The 21807-nt window shown below is 37.2% G+C and overlaps 1 protein-coding gene across 6 annotated transcripts in view; it reads right to left on the reverse strand.

Annotated features, from left to right (window-relative positions):
• Positions 1-21807, reverse strand: part of GTDC1 (glycosyltransferase like domain containing 1) — a 265867-nt gene that overhangs the window by 14239 nt on the left and 229821 nt on the right. For 4 of the 6 annotated variants that reach the window (XM_044913279.1, XM_044913278.1, XM_044913275.1 and 1 more), the window contains one exon: positions 12008-12117. The exons of the other annotated variants lie outside the window; for them this stretch is intronic. In XM_044913279.1, the coding sequence (XP_044769214.1) occupies positions 12008-12117 (110 nt within the window). The remainder of the gene's footprint in view (positions 1-12007; positions 12118-21807) is intronic. 6 annotated transcript variants of the gene reach the window in all.

Below are 21807 nucleotides of genomic sequence, written 5' to 3' on the forward strand. Positions count from 1 at the left end.
AGACCAGAAATGAACAGAACAGAAAAGAAAGAAAATATCAGAGTGCATCATCAAAGGCAAGAAGAATATGAGTGATGTTATGAAAGCTTTGTTTCAATTATAAATATGCCTACACACATGTGTACAGTAGGTCACAATGTAAACATATATCTTGGTGTAGATCATGGCCAGAAGTTTGAAAACACTGCTTTCTTAGGATCTTTGGGTCTTATGAAGCAGTATAAGATACAATCACCATCCTCAAGCACCTTCTAACTTACTGAAGTGTGACCAATACCTAGCTAAGCATAAATAAAATCCCATGGACATTCGAAGAGGGGAGGTAGCATACCCATTTTAGAGGTCAGGGAGGTGGGTGAGATGAGTCATGGAAGATGGTTGAACTGTGACAGGTGGAGGAGAGAGGGGCTCTGGGTAGTGACACGTGAGCTACCTTCAGGGGATACTCATGTGTAAGGACTGAAGTAAGACTAGGAAGGTAGTTGAAACCACACTGAGAAATCCGTATCAATGAAGTTGTACTTAATTTGATAAGGGCAGGGAAAAGGGGAAGGCAAGATGCACGAAGCCTTTGGAAGTTTAAGGTGGCAAAAGCTTACAGTATGGAACATTGGGCAACTGCAGCCAGCCATGAGGGTGGCTGGAATCATTGTGACAGCCTTGATCGAGGGTTCTCAACTGCCTGAGGGTGGGAGTTGGGGTTGGGAATGCAGATAGATATCAGGATGATAAAGACTAAAATACGTTTTGAAAAAGCAGAATTATTATACTTGTTGTTTTCACAATAAGAGAGTGTCACTACATGAGATTTTTTCCAGAAAGTGTCACTATGTGAAATTCCCTTGGGGGTGGGACATGCACTTCATTTTAAAAGTTGACATACCCTAGTCTCCAAGGTCCCTTCTAGTTCTAACCTCTTTTGGGTGACTTTATTTTATGGATAAGTAAGCAAAGGCTAAGAGAGGTGGCATGGCTGATCAGTGTTAGAGCTGTAAGCAGACCCTGAGCCTTTTAAATTCCAGGATAGAATTCATTCCATTGTACCATATATCTCTGATGGTTTCCATTTTACAAATGTAACAATTTAGGCCAGGAAAGATATAGCTGGAAAAGTTCACTAGTTGGATCCAGATATTCACTCCCTATTCTGTTGCAATCTGTCAAGAGACTCCTGGGCTGATAAGACATTGCAGGAAACATGAATTTGTAAAAACAGGCAGGCCTTCTACCATAGTCAAGGGACTGTTTTTATTGGGGCACATATTATTTTGACCACACTACACTCCAAATCATGACCATATACAACTACAGGAATTCAAAAGGACAAAATACCAAAGCAAGATGCACAAGCCATATTCTAAGACCTCCTATCTATCAACCTTCTGTCATATATACATGTACAGGCTTTTAAAATTAGGGTCTGTTTCTAGTGTCCTATTGGTTCATTAATGTCCTGACTTTTCCCTTTCGTTATTTAATTAATTTATCTATTTCCTTAAAGTCTTCCCCGACTGCACATTTCTCATAAACTTTGAGGACTCCTGTTTAAGAAAATGAAAAAGCATTTTTATTCAGTCATGTTTTCATAGTTACAACTTTTGAGAACAATTTCTTGAGAGATGTTTGGGAGCAAGGCATAGGATGGACTCCCATGGGATACATTCTTCGATGTGAAATCACCCAGTCAAACAAAGGGTATAATAACTTATATAGGAAAAATATTTTACGTTGCCATCACTATACATGCAGATGTTTCTCCATAAACTGGCTAGTCTTCATTAGGATATGCCTTTACTTTTATTCTTGGGTCCATGTAACTGCTCTATCATATTCCCTGTATTTACACTTACGTTGTGACTGGTAAAATCAGATTTTTTCCCCCAAATTTGGTTTAGTGTTGATTTCTTTGGATATCATTATCTCTATTGTTATTAGCTGTGTGACTCTGGGTAAGTTATTTAACTTAATGCCTTCGTGTCTTTGCTCATACATAGGGGACAGTAATTGTACCTACTGAGACAACTGTTGCACTATCAAATGGAATATCCGAGTACGAGCCCCAGACTTGCACTGGGCACAAAGTAAGAGTTCAGTAAGTTACTGTGCTTACAACATGTTGATGCTTCTGTAAACCTTTATCTATAATGTATATTTAAAATCTATACTTGATTTCTTTCGTGAAATTTTTTTTTGGTGCACTGTAGCTATTTATTTTACTTATTTTCTTGCTTTCACTAATAATATTATATTTTAGAGCTGGAATAAGTATTAGTTTTTGTTATCTTAAGTTTGTTGGATATTAAATTTATATACAAATGGAGTTTATTTCTGAATTCTCTATTTTGTCCATTGTTCTACTTTTGAATCTGTAAAGTACTCTTTTAAAAGTTATCACTCCATACATGTTCTGAATGTGGTAGGACATGTTTCCCTTCGTTATTCCTTTGCTAGAGAATCCTTTGATATTCTGCGCATTTATTTATTAATTTTATATGAATTTTAGAAGTATGCTGTGAAGATATAAAGTAATATTTTGGCATCTTTATTGGCATCTTGTTAAATTCTTAAGTTATCTTAAGAGATATTGTCGTTTTTATTACAGCATTTATTATTTCCTGTCAGGAGCATATATGTCTACATTTATAGAATCTGCCTTACTTTCCCATTATTTTTTGTTGTTTTCTTCGGCAGAGAACTAAGAGAAGGAAAACTTCTGTTTTAAATCATGTTCTTGGGAAACTGATTCCCCCAATCATATTCTTGGGAAAGTAACTATATGCTTATTTATAAGAAACATGTGAGGGTGGCTCTGTCCATTGAGAATCTACCCCAGATCCATGCTCCTTAAATGGGGCCAACATCAATCATTTTCCTCAGCTATAAATTTGGGATGCTAATTCTTGTTTGAATGTCTACTACATTGCCGTAATGGTTATCAAGTAATATATTAAAAATAATTTGAAAATGTTCCAATATAAACAAGGGCATGGTATAATGAAACAATTATAAAAACATTTTTGCTTCCCAGACAATAAGATTCTAGAGGGCAGGAACCACATCTTCTACTCTTGGCATCCACAATATGATGCCTGACCACGATAGGAACTCAGTAAATACTTCTATGTTAGGGGAAGAGGTAGGTAGTAATAACATTACAAAAAATAAAAGGAGAAGGAAAGGCTTGAGGAACGGTATGGTCTAGAGAGAATGCTTTTATTCAGTTTTACTGGCACATTTCTTTCATTTCATATGTAATCATCTTTTAATTCAACATTGATCCATATATTTATAAGCTTTCCTTCTGCTGCGCTCCCCCTGTAGCAAAATTTTATACCTTTATATTAATGTGATATAAGCGATTTGTGTTCCTAGAAACTTTCTATTACATCCCTCCCCCAACCCCTTAGTGTAGCTGCTTTTCTGAAAATGAGACGTAGCTGGGAGTGAAAAGAGAGATGGGAGGGGAGGGAAATGTTATATAATCATCCAACACTGACTCCAGAACTAAGGAGCAGGAATATGCCAAGATCACAGTAATAGCCATTGTCATGCCAGATACTAACCAGAAGTTTTCCACATACTGTTCTTAACCTCAAATTAAAGGTGAACCAGAAGGGTTTCTATCTGCCAAAACTGTAGCTCAGGTTTTTACTTTTCTTGAAACCTTCATGGTTCCCCAATACCTAAAGCTAAAACTCCTTCTTTCACCACGTCTGCAGTTGGGAAAGAAGAGCCCTGCTATAAGGCTTTGGCTGTTCACACACACACACAAAAAAATTGTTTAGAATTATCATTTGTGGGAAATTATTAAGTATACAAACACATTCCACTGACTTGATATCTTAAGTATTTGTCTTTTTTTTTTTTTTAAACCATCAAGGGCTAACAATGTGACCCTGTCATGAGAACTGGTCAAAACTAAAATATTTGCATTGAGGAGCTTCTGGGTTTTTTGGTCCATTTGTAGCATGGAGTCTGACAGGCGCTTGGCGTAGCAGAATGATCTTTCAATTTTCTGAATTAAAAGTAATTAAAATAATGTTGGAACTAAACTTTTAAGGTTCAGCATCATTAATGTCATCTTTGGATCCAAAATGCATTAAAGACTCACTCCATATACAAACTCTGAAAGGAAGTCCACGAATCATATAACAAAATCTGCCCAGTAGTTAAGAAAACACTTTCCCCCAAATTAATTGTGCTGAAATCCTCATTCTAACTCACTGAAGTGGGTGGGGCAGGTGGTTTTATTGTTGTATCTCTCTTTCCCATCTCCCCCTTTGTATTGTACGATGGACTGACTGAGGTTAACGGAGAAAGCTACAGGAACCAGTCCAAACCCGATCTTCTGACTTCAATTCCTATAAATCAGAGTTTCTCAATGTTGGCATTATTGACATTTTGGGTTGGATAATTCTTTGTTGTGGGGGGCTGTCCTGTGCATTGTAGGATGGTTAGCAGCATCCCTGACCTCTACCCACTACCTGTGAGTAGCACCCTGCCCTCAGCAGTTGTAACAATTAAGAGCTCTCTGGACATTTTCATACGTCCCTTGGGGGTGGAGGGCAAAACTACTCATGACTGTCACTATAACCTTTCCAGAATGCCAGGTCACCTGTAAGTAATAATTCACTCCATTCCCACAGGGGCTAATTTGACTTCATATTACTCTGCCTTATGATACATAGTTGCTAGATGTGTCTTTAGACACCAGCTAGCTTGCTCCAGCGAGAAGACTGTGGGGAGTACTCTAATATTTGTTAAGAGTTCTTTACTCAATGGGGATAGACTCACTCAGATTAAGGTAGGCATCTTGGATGGGCTTGGTTTTCTCTCTGATCAGCCACAGATCATGATGCATATTAAGGAGCTGTGGTGGTCAATAGTGCTAGTCACCAAATATTTCTGTTCTTCCCCCATTCTGGGCCTAACTCAGGATTGCATTTCCTGCCCATCCCCCCCCCCCTTATAGTTGCGCAGTGCCTTGCAACAAGTTCTGGCCAATGCATTGAGTGGAACCCTATGTCACTTTTAGGATAGAGCACTGAATTGTTAATGGGAGGATCTTCTAGTTTTTTCTTCCATCTGGCATGGTAACTGGCAATGTTTGAGATGGTGGATGCTTGGGTCTCTCTGCAAGCCTGGTCTCTGAATGACCATAATGAGTAGAACACTACTGCCTACCTGTAATAAATATATAGCATAAGTATGAAATCTTATGTTTCAAGCCATTGAGATTTTAAGATTGTCTGTTGGGTTAGCAGAAATCAGCTTATTTTGACTGATAATAAGAGCTGAAAGATGAGGAAAAAACTGAAAATAGATTTATATTAAATCAAGGTCTCCTATATAAAATAGAAAATATAATATAAAACCACTTAGAACTTCCTTAAGTCTTAGGGTTCTCTATTTTCAGTCACTAACTCTCTAGTACTTGAAAAGAGTCTCCATGTAGATTTCTACATATGTACTGATATGGTATGTAAATTGTATTGTTCTCTATGCCAAACTCATTCTTTCATTCCTTCAGATAATATTTATTGAACACTAAATATATGACAACTATTATTTGGGGTATCTTTAAAACAAGGATGATTTTGTGGGCTTCCATGTAGAATATACAACGATATTGGAGGTAGACTGACAAAGTTTGAAATGTGGTTTCATAATTGGTTGGATGGGTGATTTCAGGCAAGCGACTTACCCTCCCACCCTCCCCGTGCCTTACTTTTCTCAGCAGTAAAATGGTAATCACAACAGCGAAGAGTAAGTGAGGCAATGCACAAAGTGCTTAGAACACTACCTGGCACATGCTAGGTGCTCAAGAAAGGACAGTTCTGATGTTTCTAAGGAATGTTCTAGTAAGTGATAAATCAAGCTCTGATATGGGATGACAAGTTGCAGACATCCCAGAACATGTCTGCTTTATTCACCATTTCATCCTAATTGTCTAGCATAGCGCTTGGCACAAAGAAGATATTTAAAAAACACTCACTGCATATGTATAGAAGCATGTAGGAGTGAGGAGACGGACTCCCTGGTTGGACTTCTAACCTTGCCACTATCTCCTGCCGGTCTCGCCCACGGTGCCCAGTTCTGAGAACCTGGAATAGTCTTTGTCCTAGATCTGTCTACTCTTTTGTAAAATGAAAGGATGACACAAAAGAGCTAGAAACAATGTATCTATAAACTAGAATCATAATCTACCACACTTCCCAGAAAAAGGCTTACAAAAATCTTATGACAATATAATTTGAAGATAATAAACATACGTGAAAATAATCAATAGTATGGAGACTCTACAAAGTTGTTCTATTACAGTTTTAACATTTTCAAAAGAAATTTAATGGAGGTTGTTTCATCAAAAGGGCAGTAAAACTCACTGGCATTAACATCATCACACAGATGTGCTAGATTTCCCTAAGAGATCTGTGGAGAGGGAAGGAGAAGGAAGTTGGAGACAAAGAAATTAATGCACAAACTTGCAACTAAAAGAGAATAAATTCTGGAAGTCTAATGCATAACACAGTGATTATAGCCAACAATATTATATTATATACTTCAAAATTGCTAAGAGACTAGATTTTAAATATGCTCATCACAAAGAAGAAATGATAATTATGTGACACGAGAGAGGTGTTAGCTAAAGCTTCAGTGGTAATCATATTACAATACATAAATGTGTCAAATTAACATGTTGGACACCTTAAACTTACACAATGTTATATATAAGTCATATCTTGATTAAAAAAGAAAAAAAAAAGACTAATGAGTGGTCCTGCAGTCATATATTAAGCCTTTCTTGGTTTTCCAATACATCAAGGCTTGTATGTGAAAGAGAAAAGTTTAACTTACAGGCAGTGCAATCAAAATGACTTAAGCCTTCAGTCTCAGTCTTTCTACCTATCAAGTGGGATAATAATACCTACTCCATTGGGCTTATCATGAGCATTACAGTAAATAATGTGACAAAGAACCATGTAAGAAGTAAATTGTCAATAAACAGTAGCAATTAATAGCATAATAATAATTACTGCAATTATTTATAAGAAAACTACTTCTTTACAAGTGTTAATAGCATTGAGAGTAAGTACTCTGGCTGATATTACAGAGTATATAAATTGGCTTATGGTATGGGTTTTAGATATGCTAATGCAGCATCCAGAAGAGACAACAGGCGAAGAAATGTATGCTTGCTAGGTAACCCTTTTGTGAAGTTGGATGGTGAGCTGGGGAAAAAAAATAATGTTTAAACTTAGAGAAACGGTTTGGAAAACAAGAACACAGAAAGCCATTAGCATAGCAGTAAAAAGTACTACCTAGCTATGTGACCTTACTTAATTTCTCTTTGTCTCAGTTTTCACCACCTGAGAAAAATGGAGACAGTAATACTGAACAAGACTGTTATGAGAAATTAGAATTAATATTTGTACATTGCTTAGAACCATGCCTGGAATACAGTGAGTACTATGTAAGTGTTTGTTAAACCAAAACAATGATAAGAATGGCTGAAAATACATAAAATGGCCTGTTAGGAAAACTTTAGAGTCAAGATTGGCAAGGTGGCCTTCTAGGAACACAACCCGGAAAGCTACCAGGCTCATTTGTTCATACGACAACTTGGAATCCTCTTACGTACAAGGTGAATTGCTGTAGCCATAAAGAAAGCTGACTCACATTTGGAATGACAGAGATGGATGAGAGGCTAAGGCACAAAGAGCCCCAGTTGAGACTGGAAATATCATAGATAACATGATACCCCTTCCTGTGGGCTTCCACAGCATTCCCTAATTATTTCACAGCATCTTGGGTACCTGTTAATTGTATGTAAGTATCTGCCCAAGGCAGAGCTCCCTGAAGGTGGAGGCTGAGTCTTGTTCACTGTGGAATTCCCCTCCTACAGTGCTCAGTAAGTATACGCTGCAGTCAAGCCAAAGTTGAGTAATAAGATTAGACCTATAATGACTGAGCACTTAGTACCTGGGCCCCTGAGGCTCCACACCCTACTTTTAACCCTCCATACTGCTCTAAATAGCTCAGTGTTAATGAGTGGGAAGGGAGACTGTTATCTCAAGAACATGGCCCTGTGTAAAATCCTAGTCTTTTCTGTAGTGGTGGCTGAAAACTACCCAATAGTAAAACTGGCTGAGAAGCCTTCTGCTTAGGGACTTCCTCCAGTCACACTTCTCAGTTCATCCACAAATACCTCAATGCTGCCACAAACAAAACTCACCAGCTTTGCAAATGAGTAGAATTTTTCTTCCTTCTTTCTACAGCTATCCATCTTGCAAATTCCCTTCTGTGCTTTCCTTGAGAATATCTCTGTCATACATCCCTCTCACTAATCTCTCAGCCACCACTTCAAGAATCACACTTGGATTACCACTGTAGTGTCTTACTGTGAATCTGCCTACATACCACTGAAAGATAAAGCTTCCTAAAATACAAGTTTCATCACATTTCTTTCCTGTTCACGATCTAGGTTCCTTATTTCTTACTTTTACCTAATCTACTTTGGTTAACAAGAACCTCCATACTTTGGTTCTAGCCTACCACACTTCCTACCAAAGCTTTCAAACTCATTCTGTGAGATTAGCATTACTCTGATACCAAAAGCAGAGAAGGACACCACACACACACACACACACACACACACACACAAATTATAGGCCAATATTACTGATGAACATAGATGCAAAAATCCTCAACAAAATATTAGCAAACTGAATTAACAAGACATTCAAAGAATCATACACCATGATCAAGTGGGATTTACTCCAGAGAGGCAAGGTAAGTTCAACATCTGAATACCACTCAATGTAATACACCACATTAACAGAATGAAAAATAAAAATCATATGATCACCTTCATAAATGTAGAAAAAGCATCTGACAAGATTTATTACTCATTTATGAAAACTCTTAACAAAGTGGGTATAGAGGAAATGTACCTCAACATAACAAGCCATATATGACAAACCATATATGACAAACCCACATCTAACATTATACTCAACAGTGAAAATCTAAAAAGTGGAAAGCTTTTCCTTTAAGATCAGCATCAAGGGCACCTGGCTGGCTCAGTCAATAGAACATGTGACTCTTGATCTCAGGGTTGTGAGTTTGAGACCCACATTGGGTGTGAAAATTGCTTAAAAATAAGATTTTTTTTTTTAAGAATTTGCCTAAGATCAGAATCAAGACAAGGATGCCCACTCTAGCCATTTTTATTCAACATAGTACTAGAAGTCCTAGCCGTAGCAATTAGGCAAGAAAAAGAAATAAAAGTCATACAAATTGGACAAGAAGAAGTAAAATTGTCCCTATTTGCAAATGACATGATACTATATGTAGAAAACTCTAAAGACTCCACCAGAAACTGTTAGAACTAATAAGTGAATTCAGTAAATATGCAGGATACAAAATTGATGTATACAAATCTGTTTCATTTTTATACACTAATAACAAACTATTGGAAATAAAATTCAAGAGAACAATTCCATTTATAATCACACCAAAAAGAATGAAATACCTAGGAATAAATTTAACCAAGAGGATGAAAGACCTATAAACTGAAAACTATAAAACATTCGTGAAGAAACTGAAGGAGACACAAATAAATGTAAAGATATTGTATGCTCATGGATTGGAAGAATTAACATTGGTAAAATGTCCATTTTACCCAAAGCAATCTACAGATTCAATTCAATTCCTATCAAAATTCCAATGACATTTTTCACAGAACTAGAGCAGGTAATTCTAAAATGTGTATGGAAACACAAAAGAACACGATACCCAAAATAATCTTGAGAAAGAAGAACACAGCTTAGAGGTACCGTACTCCCTGATTTCAAACTATATTACAAAGCTATAGAAATCAAGAGTGTAGTATCAGCATTAAAACAGACACATAGATCAATATAACAGAATACAAAGTCCAGAAATAAACCCACACACATATTGTCAATTAATTTACAACAAAGGAGGCAAGAATGTACAATGGAGAAAGAATAGACTCTTCAACAAATGGTGCTGGGAAAACTGGCCAGCTACCTGCACAAGAATAAAACTGGAGCACTATCTTATAACACCATACATAATAATTAACTCAATATGCATTAAAGACTCAAATGGGAGACTTGAAGTTATAAAACTCCTAGATGAAAACATGGGCAGTAAGCTCCTTCATGTCAGCCTTACCAATTTTTTTTTTGGCTCTGACTCAAGAGGCAAGGGAAACAAAAGCAAAAATAAGCAAGTGGGACTACATCAAACTAAAAAGCTTCTTCTGAACAGCTAAGGAGACCATCAACAAAATGGAAAGGCAACCAGAGAATGTGAGAAGATATCTGTAAGTCATATATCCAATAAGGGGTTAATACTGAAGATATATAAAGAACATGTACAGCTTAATGCCAAAAAACAAACAAACCAACCAACCCATACAATCTAATTAAAAAATGGCAGGGGATTTGAATGGATATTTTTCCAAAGAAGACATACAGATGACTAATAGGCACATGAAAAAGATGCTCAACATCACCAAGCACCAGGGTAATGCAAATCAAAAGCACAATGAAATATCACCTTACACCTGTCAAGATGGCTATTATGAGAAAGACAAGAAATAACAAATGTTGGTGAGGATGTGCAGCAAAGGAAATACTCATGTACTGTTGGTGGGAAAGTAAGTTCGTGCAGCTACTATGGAAAACAGTATGGAAGTTCCTCAAAAATTTAAAAATAGGACCAATATATTATCCAGCAATTCCATTTCTGGGTATTTATCCAAAGAAAACAAAAATACTAATTTAAAAAGATATATGTGCCCCTATGTTCACTGTAGCATTATGTACAATAACCAAGATATGAAAATAACCTAAATGTCCAATGACAGATGATAAAGAAGATAAAGAAGACTTGGCATACACACACACACACACACACACAGAGACACACACACACACAGGAATACTACTCAGCCATAAAAAATGAAATACTGACATTTGCAACAACATGGTAGACTTTGAAGGCATTACGCTAAGCGAAATAAGTCAGACAGAGAAAGACACATATTGTATGATTCCACTTAACATGTGGAATCTAACAAAACAAAACAAACAAAACATAACACCCCAGACTCATAGATACAGAGAACAGTTTGGTGGTTGCCAGAGGGGAGGAGGGTTGGGGGTGATATGGATGAAGGGGATTAAGAGGTACAAACCTGCATTTACAAAATAAGTAAGTCATGGGGATGTAATGTACAACATGGGGATACAGTCAATGATATTGTATGAACTTTGGAAGGTGACAGATGGTCACTAGATTTATAGTAGTAACTGTTTCTGCAATGTATACAAATGTCAAATCACTATTGTACTAATATAATATTATAACTGATATAACCCAAACATGCCCACTGAGGATGAGGGCAAAGGAAATGGCTCTGACGAGGCTCCGTGTGGCATTAAGAATGAGAAGACCTGCTGCCATCAGCTTCAGATTTTTGTGTTTCCACAACTCAATAAAAAAGGCATGGGCCAATGACAACTAGATGTAGACTGTGGGCTACTCCACATTACAAGTCTGATGCCAAAATGCTTTACACAGTCCACCTAACAGATGGTAATGTATTTCAGCCATTACCAATGCGAGTAGGATTCAAACCAGTGACCCCAGGGGTGAGAGGTTGTATATCCAATTACAAATTCCCACTTTCCTTAAGTGTTAAGATGCCTAAAGCAATATATTTTATTTACATCAAGTTACATTGTATAAACTATATTTGATAAAAGAGATGACTTCACGTTCTCAACTTAAATCAAAGAATGCTTACTTAAGTATTTTTTTTTAATTGAATCACACTTTAATGCCATCGTATAATCTTTTGGTTAACAGGGCTCATCTTGATTATTCTAACAAAGGGAAACATGGAAATTAATACTTAAGTTGTAGAGCTTATGTCATCTATAAAATTACACATTAGAAAATTCAAAAGAGATACCTGGGACATCTGTGAAGGTTTCTCCAAGGACAGACACATGGAAATTGAGTCTTAAATCCTTAAGGTGCATTAATACTTTAAAAAAACTCTCTGGATCTTTATCATGCTCCCTGGAAATAAACACACAAAATATTACTTGTGAAACCTTAGGGTATGTTAGAAACGATGTTTTCCCTTTTCGCAGTATCAATTCCTTTTGTGGTCTGTTGCTAGTTAAGGGAGCCTCAGGCATCCAAGCGGAGATTTCCCCCTATAACCTTAAATTGTAGCATCAGCATTGAGTGATTTCATGAATGTAACTTCTCTCTCATGGATCAAAACCCAGTTCTATTGAAATCTTAAGGCTCTGCAGCCTTTTATTAAAGGAAAAATCTATCTTGTTTTTCACATTTTTTTTGGTTAGACTATAGAAAGTCTAGTGTATTTTCCTTTCTCCTAAAATGGTTAATTTTCCACTTAACACAGGTTTTTAACAAAAGAAAAGACCAGTCTTCAAAGGATGATTCTCTACTGATCATGAGAATGTACCAAAGATGTTTTTCATTTTCATGGGTCTGAATACCTTCCTCTCACATTTACTGAGCCCCTTTGTGCCCATAAGGAACGCACAATTTAGGGAGCAAGATTACAGACTCTCTCACTAATCTCTCATTTTAAATAATTGAATGGAGAATTATAAATACATCAAAAGGGGGTAGGCTTGAGTCTAAGTCCGCTGAGTATTAACTCAGGAGTGGAGGTTAGTCAACTCATAAAAGAATAGTAATAAAGATAATTCTTTCATTTAGTAGAGGCTTTGAAAAACATGGATTATTTTTGTTTGTTTAGCTTGTCAGTCTTCTTTATGACAGACTGAAAGGTTAAAGGACACTAAAATAAAAAAAAAATTCATCAGTTCAAGAAATCACATTAAAATGAAGTGAGTTATTTTTTACATTGTAAGGTGTGAATATTTCAGTATTTTTTGCATTTAACTGCACTGTTTTAAATTATCTTATTTCAGACAGATGTGGACCAGATGTCTTCAAAATATTTGTTTTTTATTTATAATTCAGAATTTTAACTTATTTTTTATATTACAGAGAAATAGTTATATATCAGCAATTGAATTTCTCATTTACCAACTAATTATGTAAAATAAATCTGTAAAAATTGATCAAACTGCTATATGAAATATGAAAATTACATCATTCAGGAAATCTCATGAAAAATGACATCTGCAGCCCTAAATGTGTTAATTCACAATTCAGTCAATATTTTCAGTATCAAGAATTAAAACAAATGCATCTTCTGATTAACATTTTAAAACAGCATTTATAATCTTATGGAATTATAAGATCTTATAGAATCTGTAACAACTTATTTTAAGCTCTGTATCTCTTGATTTGATTTACTTCAAATAATAAAGAACGCAATGGTGAAATTTTGATCGCTTTTTAAAATGATGCATATTATATGCATGTACCATTGGGAAGTTTTTGGATAGTTCTCATATATACTGTATATGCTGTGGGCAAGAAGAAAGACTCAAAACAGTTTGAAAGTAAAGAATACACCTTATGCTGTCTTCAACCATATCAATCAAATAGCTGCCACCTAATCTGTAATATGTTCTTTTAGTCTGATTCTCTGGGAAGTACTTAGTGGAAACAATATAACATAATATATCTTAAAGAGAGAGTAAAACTACAGGGAAATCTAGCCACTCTATTCTCTAAATTTTTCATATTGAGTTCCAAAAATTTTGGCTATAGATCCTCAAGAGAATATTTATTCTAAATATTTCCTGCTGTTTTGTTTGTTTGTTTTGTATTAAGCTTAAAATAGATGCAGTTTGGGGTTGGGAGGAGGTTTAAGCGGGTAGAAGCTGTAGTTCTGAAAAGATTCCAATGACTGTTTTCAAGGCAGCAGGCTTTATGAACCTGCACTTTCAGTGTTTCCATTCAAGATAAATGCATTACAATCCTACTGTATCCTTTCGATTTTTAAAATTTTTTTATTATGTTATGTTAACCACCATACATTACATCATTAGTTTTTGATGTAGTGTTCCATGATTCATTGTTTGCATATAAAACCCAGTGCTCCATGCAGAACGTGCCCTCTTTAATACCCATCACCAGGCTAACCCATCCCCCCCCAGAACCCTCAGTTTGTTTCTCAGAGTCCATAGTCTCTCATGGTTTGTCTCCCCCTTCGATTTCCCCCCCTTAATTTTTCCCTTCCTGCTATCTTCTTTTTTTTTTTTTTTAACATATAATGTATTATTTGTTTCATGTTTTTATTCAATTTACTTAAATGAAAAATGAAGCAGTTCACCCATTTCTATAGATATTTTTATAGGTGGACAAAAGCTTTCATATTCAACAGTCACTTTGCATAAGAACACAAAAGAGATTTGTATGAATCCCTCTCTTATTTAAACTGTAATATATGGACGAATGTAAAGTGAGATTTTTCTTCCCCAAAATTATCCCTCAGGAAAAGAGGCATTTTATACTAAAGGCCTTCTAACGTCTCTCATAATACTGGGCACTCTCTCAATTACTTTATTTTGAACAAAGCACTGTTTAGGGAAGTTGCATTAACCTGAAACAATGCGTAGTGGTTAACAGTTTTGGATGGTGGCAGCAGTCATTCACTCTGGGACTGGTAAAAACAGAAGCAAAGGAATTTAATATTGTCTTAGTAATTATTTTGAGAGACATGACCTAACAGTTCAAAGTGTTGGACGTTGTTGAAAGCAAGTATTTTAAAGATCACTAAAAAAAGTAATAGAATAGGTGGTTATTGGAGATTGTGAGTAGTAAGTGGGTTTTTCTAGCTAAGGAAAAGATTTCCAGTGATGACAGTTTCCCAAGTCTTGCACCCCAAGCAGCTTAGATGGGGTTCCAGATGACAGGTGTTGGAAACACGCCAGCTTCCTGAAAAGATGGCACCCTCCATACTGATGTCAAGAATGCACGGAAGGGGGAGTTGGGCTACAACTGCTTCATGAAATGTAAGGGTGGGAAAAGAGCAATACTTCTAAAATGATTTTACGTGATATGCGCTTTAAAGTACTACTTATGTCTAAATTAGTAGATCATATATTATAAGTAGATACTTTATTTCATTTATGTCCCTCAAAGTTACATAGTGAATTTTGCTAAATTTTTTCTCAGTTTTCTCTTTAGAAAAATGAGAAATTTCCTAACATTCAGATGCTCATTAGATGCTGTGCACAGATATTTAGCCAGAGCCATATATCAAGGCGTGAATGTCAGTCAACGGCAGAGCTCAATATATTTTGATGAGTGAGGAACTCATTCCAAATATCCAATGGGTCATCCATGGAATCTATCCCAGCATCCATGATATTAATGAACCCATTTAGTAGAGCATATGAATCTGTCTTAGATTTCTTCCTAAGAAATCTAATGTGAAGCTCTCATATTTATAATTTTAGCACAAAGCATCAAATACCACATTGCATTAAAAATAATGCTGTAGAGGGGCGCCTGGTTGGCTTAGTCGGTAGAACGTGTAATTTCATGATCTTGGGGGTGTGAGTTCGAGCTCCACATTAGGTGCAGAGATTACTTAAAAATAAAATCTTAAAAAAAAAATGCTATTGAAGTATACCTCTTGACATGGAAAAATACCTGAGAAATACTGTTAAGTAAAAGGGAAATGACAGACTAGTATTTATCACATGAACTGCTTTTATAAGACAAATGGGTGTGTGTACCTAGAAAAAATTTTAGGATCAACTATATCAAAATGTTAACAGGGGTTGTGTTAGGTTTCTCCCCCTGCCCATGTTTTCTATTGTTTAATAAAGATTTTTAAATATAAATCATTTTTAATGCTTTTAAGGAACTACCCCCCCCCCCAACATTCTACCACCAAATTGTATTCATAGGATTTTTGGCTAATGTTGTACCATTTTCAGTATGTATAGTAGCATAATTCCTACTTTCTTGTGACCCCTCTACATTTGATAGCTGCCCATCAAGCAAACTTGATTGATCAAAAAACATCCTTGAAGATGAGTCAAAGTCCAGGCTTCCCACAATGCCCTCACCCTTGAATAGGTAAGAATGAAACAGTCTGGCTGGGAACGAGCTCCTCAGCAGCCCAAATATGGCAGAAGCGACCAGCACGGAAATATTTCAGGCTTACTGGAAGCAGCAGATATAGCAAGAACAGCTTTTATTCCCAAATATTATTCAGAACATTTGAAAAGCATAAACTGTTTCCATGTGTTTTTTCTTCCTATATCTGTTCTCTCTCTGTTGCCTTTCCCGTTTAGTTTTGTAGAGCTAAATTTCTTCTTATTCCTCATTTAACATTCGTTCAGTAAATATTTATTGAGGATTTCTAAGTTCTCCATACTTGTCACTTACACTAAACTGTTACCCTTTCCTATTTTCCCACATAACTTTATCCTTACAGAATGCAATCTCTTTGATCTCGTTCCTTGCATTGCCTGGGCAGAAACCTGGCTCTTTACCCATATGCTATTGTTTCCCAGCAGCATGTCACTGTGGACTGAGAGTTCCGTGAGGGAAAGATAAAGGATGCCTGGTTTGTTCATTATAAGTACCCAGTGCCTTGCCAAGTAGTGGAAGACTTTACTTCTGTTCCTCAGTATCTGGTTCTTTTCTGCCCACACAGAAGACTCCATGGTCAACTCCTCCCCGTAGGGGAGGCCACAGAACTCGTTCTGGTCAGTGGGTTGCAAGCTCACTGATTTGTGTCACTTCCAGAGAGAAGCATCTAAGAGTAGTTCTGAATAGCACTTTCTTGGGTGCAGTAATCCTTGTGGAGATCTTGTGTTACAACTGTTAGGTTAAAAGAGGGAGGCGGTCTGGACTGCTACGTGGAGGCAAAGCCACCTAACCATGTAGCCGACTTTGAGTTAGTGAGGTAAATAAACATTTGTTGTGTTAAGCAACTGACATGGGGGAGGGGTGTTCATTACTGCAGCATAATGTGACCTATGCTGACTAATACATTATCTGTGGCATAAAATTACCTGCTCAAAAAAATATTTGTTGAATAAATGAAGGAATGGAAAAAAATGAATTACATTTGTAGAGCTCCTGCTATATGTTCACAATTCCAAGCCAGGCACTGGATCATAATCCGAGTTAAGCATCTCAACCAAGTAGCCAAACAAATACAATTATTCTTCCGTTTAACATCACACAGAAGAGGATGAGTCTGCATTTGAAATCATGTCTCATCATTTGGAAGTCATCATTTTTCTACACAATCTTTGTTTTTTTCTTTCTTTCTTCCTACATATAATGAGAAGAAAAAGAGTTGGCACCTTCAGTCCATGGTTTTGTTTCCAGACCAGCAAGCCCTGGACATTCCTTAGATTCTTCTGACTTGAGGTTAAAACCCATTGGACAAGAGATGGCAATAAGCATATGTGCAAGTAATATAAAATTAGGATCTAACACCATGGTTTCAAACTTCTTTCCCTTTATGATAACGCTGCTAATCTCCATCTTCACTTCCTCATCATGGAGTACTGCTTTACTTCCCAAGTCAGCGATGTGTTCCTTGTTCAAAAACATAAAGCTTCCATTTACCACCCTGTGTTAGTTGTTATGATCATTTACTTTTCTACTCTCCTTTCTAGGGCCATAAACGCTTCCCTCTCCCCTACAGGCCTCACAAAGTGATAATTTGGTTCTGGTTTCCCTCCACGTGTGCGGCTTCTGCTTCCTAAATGCTGCTTCGAATAGAATTCAACCAATAGTTTTAGCCACCGACTTCTCGACTTCTTTCCGTTTCTGTCCCTTTCGGATACTACTAGCGCCCCTCTTTCTCTCACTCCACCAGACCTCCCCACCACTATTTACTTATGGTGGACCAAGACCAAGACTCTCCGCTGTGGCTTTCTCTGAAGACTGTTCATACTGTATTCTGCCCTTCAACTCTACTTTTAGAGGAAGAGTGAAAGGTGCAGTTCAGAGAAAAGTGGCTCTGCCACTGACCAGCAGTATGACGATGGCTACATTACATAACCACATACAGCCTCCGTTGCTTCATCCTTAAAGTGGTATAACAATGATGCCCACATTAAAAAAAGTTAGTTGTTAGGAATGAAGAAATGCCCGGCACCCTGGAGATCTACAATAAACTCTCATTCTCTTCATCGATGGTATTGGTAGCATTTTCGTATTTTAGAAATGTTAATTTATTCCACCTCCTCTCCTCCCCAGTACACCCAAGATGCTAAGATATTTCATGTCCATTGCTTCAGGAAAGGCTTGGGCCCGGCATGGGGGCCTCCAAACCCCTCCAAAAAAAGGGGGGGCAATCTTCTTGGTTGATTACAGGAGCAACAATCCAGGTAGAAATGGTAAGGACTTCTGACAGGTTCAAGTATTTAAGCAAAACGCTGCATGAGTGTAGCACACACCCTTCCACCCTGTGCTGCCGTTTCACCTCCGGACAAGAAACATGAAGGACTGGTGGAGGACAAGTTGAGGGGAACAGAACTTTGAGGGTCCCAGAAGCCATGCACCACACTTGCTGGGTCAGAACCTTGAGGGAGAAGCACAACTCCGGAGTGAATGTCTGAGCGAGTGTATCTAGACAGACAGTACCGGGGACACGCGTGAGAGATTCCTGAGCTGTGGTAGGCATAAGGGTGGGACCGTGGTTTCCGAGCACCTCACGGAAGAAGCACAGAGCAGCCGGCGGACAGAGCAAGGGATCCCTCCGCAGTGGCCTGTGAGGAATGGGGACCAGGAAAATGGAAGACAGGATCTCGAACTACATGAGATTTCTGTCACCATATTGAAATGGGCCATTGCACAGAAATTAAGAAAAATAAAATTCTCATTTATGCCTATCAGGGTTTCATGCCAGCTGCACATTCTTAGTTTCATCTTTCCTTTTATTTTATTTATTTTTTATTTTTTAATTTTTTTAAAGATTTTATTTATTCATTTGAGACACAGAGATACAGAGAGAGAGAGAGCATGAGCAGGGAGAGAGGCAGAGGGAGAGGGAGAAGCAGGCTCCCCGCTGAGCAGGGAGCCTGATGCGGGGCTCGATCCCAAGACACTGGGATCATGACCTGAGCCGAAGGCAGACACTTAACCATCTGAGCCACCCAGGCGCCCCTCATCTTTCCTTTTAATAGCAGAGGGAGAGATATCTGCCTTTCAAAATTCAAAGTCTATTAGAGCTCCAGATCTTCTACCTTGTTTCTTTTTGAGAGACCTGTGTCCTTATATTCTGTTTCCTTCCAGAAGCCTGTGACCTATTCCCTATTCCATAATTTCTTTACTTGTGTCTTTGGCATTTTTAAGTTACCCCTTTTACCTGATGACATTTATTGATGATAAGAGTTCCAATAATGGGTTATTTCTAGGTGACTTTTCACAGATCATCTCAACTTAGAACACGAGCTATGTCTGTCTTTTCTCCTTCCTGTGTTTTCCTTACAACTTTGCTCCTATTCCCACATTCTCTTGGATGAAGGTGTTCTCTAACTATACCAATTCCCACCCCTGCCCCAATCATTCTCATGCTGCTTATGTTTTCTTTCAAGTTTGACACCACTGACCATACTCTGCCTTCTTAGAAATGATCCTCGCTTGTTTTCCAAATAGTGTACTTAGACTACAACCCAATGACCTTCTCCCCAATTAAATCCTCCCACTCATTCCATCCAGATGGCCACCCAGTGAAAAGAAATCATTTTTTTTTCCTATTAGGTACCACAACATGATTACCTTTTAAATCTCCCCATTACTAAAAGCTTAGAGCCCCCAGGTTGTTTCTCTTCAACAATGATTTCCTCTCTCCCTGGATATTGTATACAATAATTTCATTCAGCCATCTAATTCGTCAATAAGCTCTCCTTCTCTGCAACTCTGGCCAGCCAGCCTGCAGATACCCATGCCTCAAAGAACTGGCAGGCCACGAAGAACCTTAATTAAGATGAATGAGGTCTTCCCCATTCTTAGATGTTACTTAAGTGGCATCCACTATTACACATACTTTTAAATCATCATAATGTACATAATTACTTCCTCTCAGACTTGGGAGGTTCTATGGAACTAAACTCTTTCCCCAATTCATTACTAAGTCTATTTCCCTCTGTAATAAAGTTGCTCCTTGTCAAATGTGGTGACTGGGGCTGGAATTTGAAAACGACTAATCATTTATATTTTCTTTTGAATTATAACATTTCTAAGAGATATGTAGAAATACATTCAAAACTGTTGCTAGTTATCCTGAGCACTCCTCCAGCAGTCCCCCTTCTATAGTTAGAAAGTTCTTGCAGGGTTCAGTCTAGGAAACTCTCTGACATCCCTGAGAATTGTGTTTCTACCTCTCATGTAGGAAGATGCATGATTCTTGTTTCCTATTTTACCCTGTCAGGAAGCTTACAGTCAGATTTTCAAGTGCTCAATCTCAACATCCAGGAACTGTTAATAATAGTACTGAAAAGTATAATAAAGGAAATAAAAAAAAAAAACCCCTCACTGGAGGGGCTCAATAGTAGAAAAAGTATAGCATGGAATAGAATCAGTGATCTTGACATAAACAGAATTTACCCGATGTGAACATCAGTGAGAAAATAGACCCAAAAATTAAAAAACAAAAACATAACAAAGAACTGAACCTCAGGGACTTATGGGAAAAGAGAAGATCCAACATTTGTAGCATCAGAGTTCCAGGAGGGGATTCTATATTATTTCTTACAACTGCATGTGAATTTACAATTTTTTTTTAAGATTTTATTTATTTATTTGACAGAGAGAGCTCCCTGACTGAGCCATCCAGGGACCCCTACAATTATTTTAATACACATTTCAATGATAAAAAAAAGAATGCCCATTGTAATAAAACACAAATAATTCAGAAATACATAAAGTCGGAAAGCCCCTATTCCTTACCCCTCCTGATAGTACTCCTCAGAGGTAACCACTACTAACAGTTGTTTGGTGTGCAGGGGTCGACCTCTTTCTAGGCAGAGGCAAACATATATATTTGTGTGAGTGTATTTTTATATACATCTTCCTCATTTTATAAATATGAGGTTAATATCAGTCATTCTGCACTTTCCATTTTCACTAAATACATAATAGACATCTATTTCCATCAACACATATAGATATTTCATTTTAAAATGGTTACCTAATATTTCAAAATTTTAAGTAAATTCTCCTCCTAATGGACATTTAAGTTGTTTCCCATTTTTTGATGTTTCAAATACTACTAAAAGTGACGCCTAGTGCTTTTTATAACATTCAAATTTCTTTCATAGAATCCTTAATTCTTTCTTGTTTTTCCTCCCTTCCTACAATGTTCACTCTACTTTTGGAACTATCCTACCTTCAAAGTTTCACCTGCTTTATACCTTCTGCTATGTTTTAAGTTCCATAAGGGCAGAACTTATGCCTTTGTTTACCCAGTATTCCCCATGTCTAGAACAAGGCCTGGCGTACAGTTTAAAAAGTTATTGGGCTCCTGGGTGGCTCAGTCAGTTAAGCGTCTGCCTTCGGCTCAGGTCATGATCTGGGAGTCTTGGGATCGAGCCCCAGGTCGGGCTCCCTGCTCAGTGGAGAGTCTGCTTCTCTCTCTCTCTCTATCCTGCTCTCTCTCTGTCAAATAAATAAAAAAAAAATCTTAAAAAAAAAGTTATTACTCTGAATCAACTCTAAATCTAGATCACTTCTTGTGAATCTAATCTTCTTATTCCCATTTACTGTAAATGATGATTTTACTATGTCTATAATCAGGTGCATATTCAGAATCTTCCCTTGGCCCTTCCAATGACA

The sequence above is a fragment of the Neomonachus schauinslandi genome, chromosome 3 (genome assembly GCF_002201575.2).
Source record: "Neomonachus schauinslandi chromosome 3, ASM220157v2, whole genome shotgun sequence".
Classification (NCBI taxonomy): domain Eukaryota; kingdom Metazoa; phylum Chordata; class Mammalia; order Carnivora; family Phocidae; genus Neomonachus; species Neomonachus schauinslandi.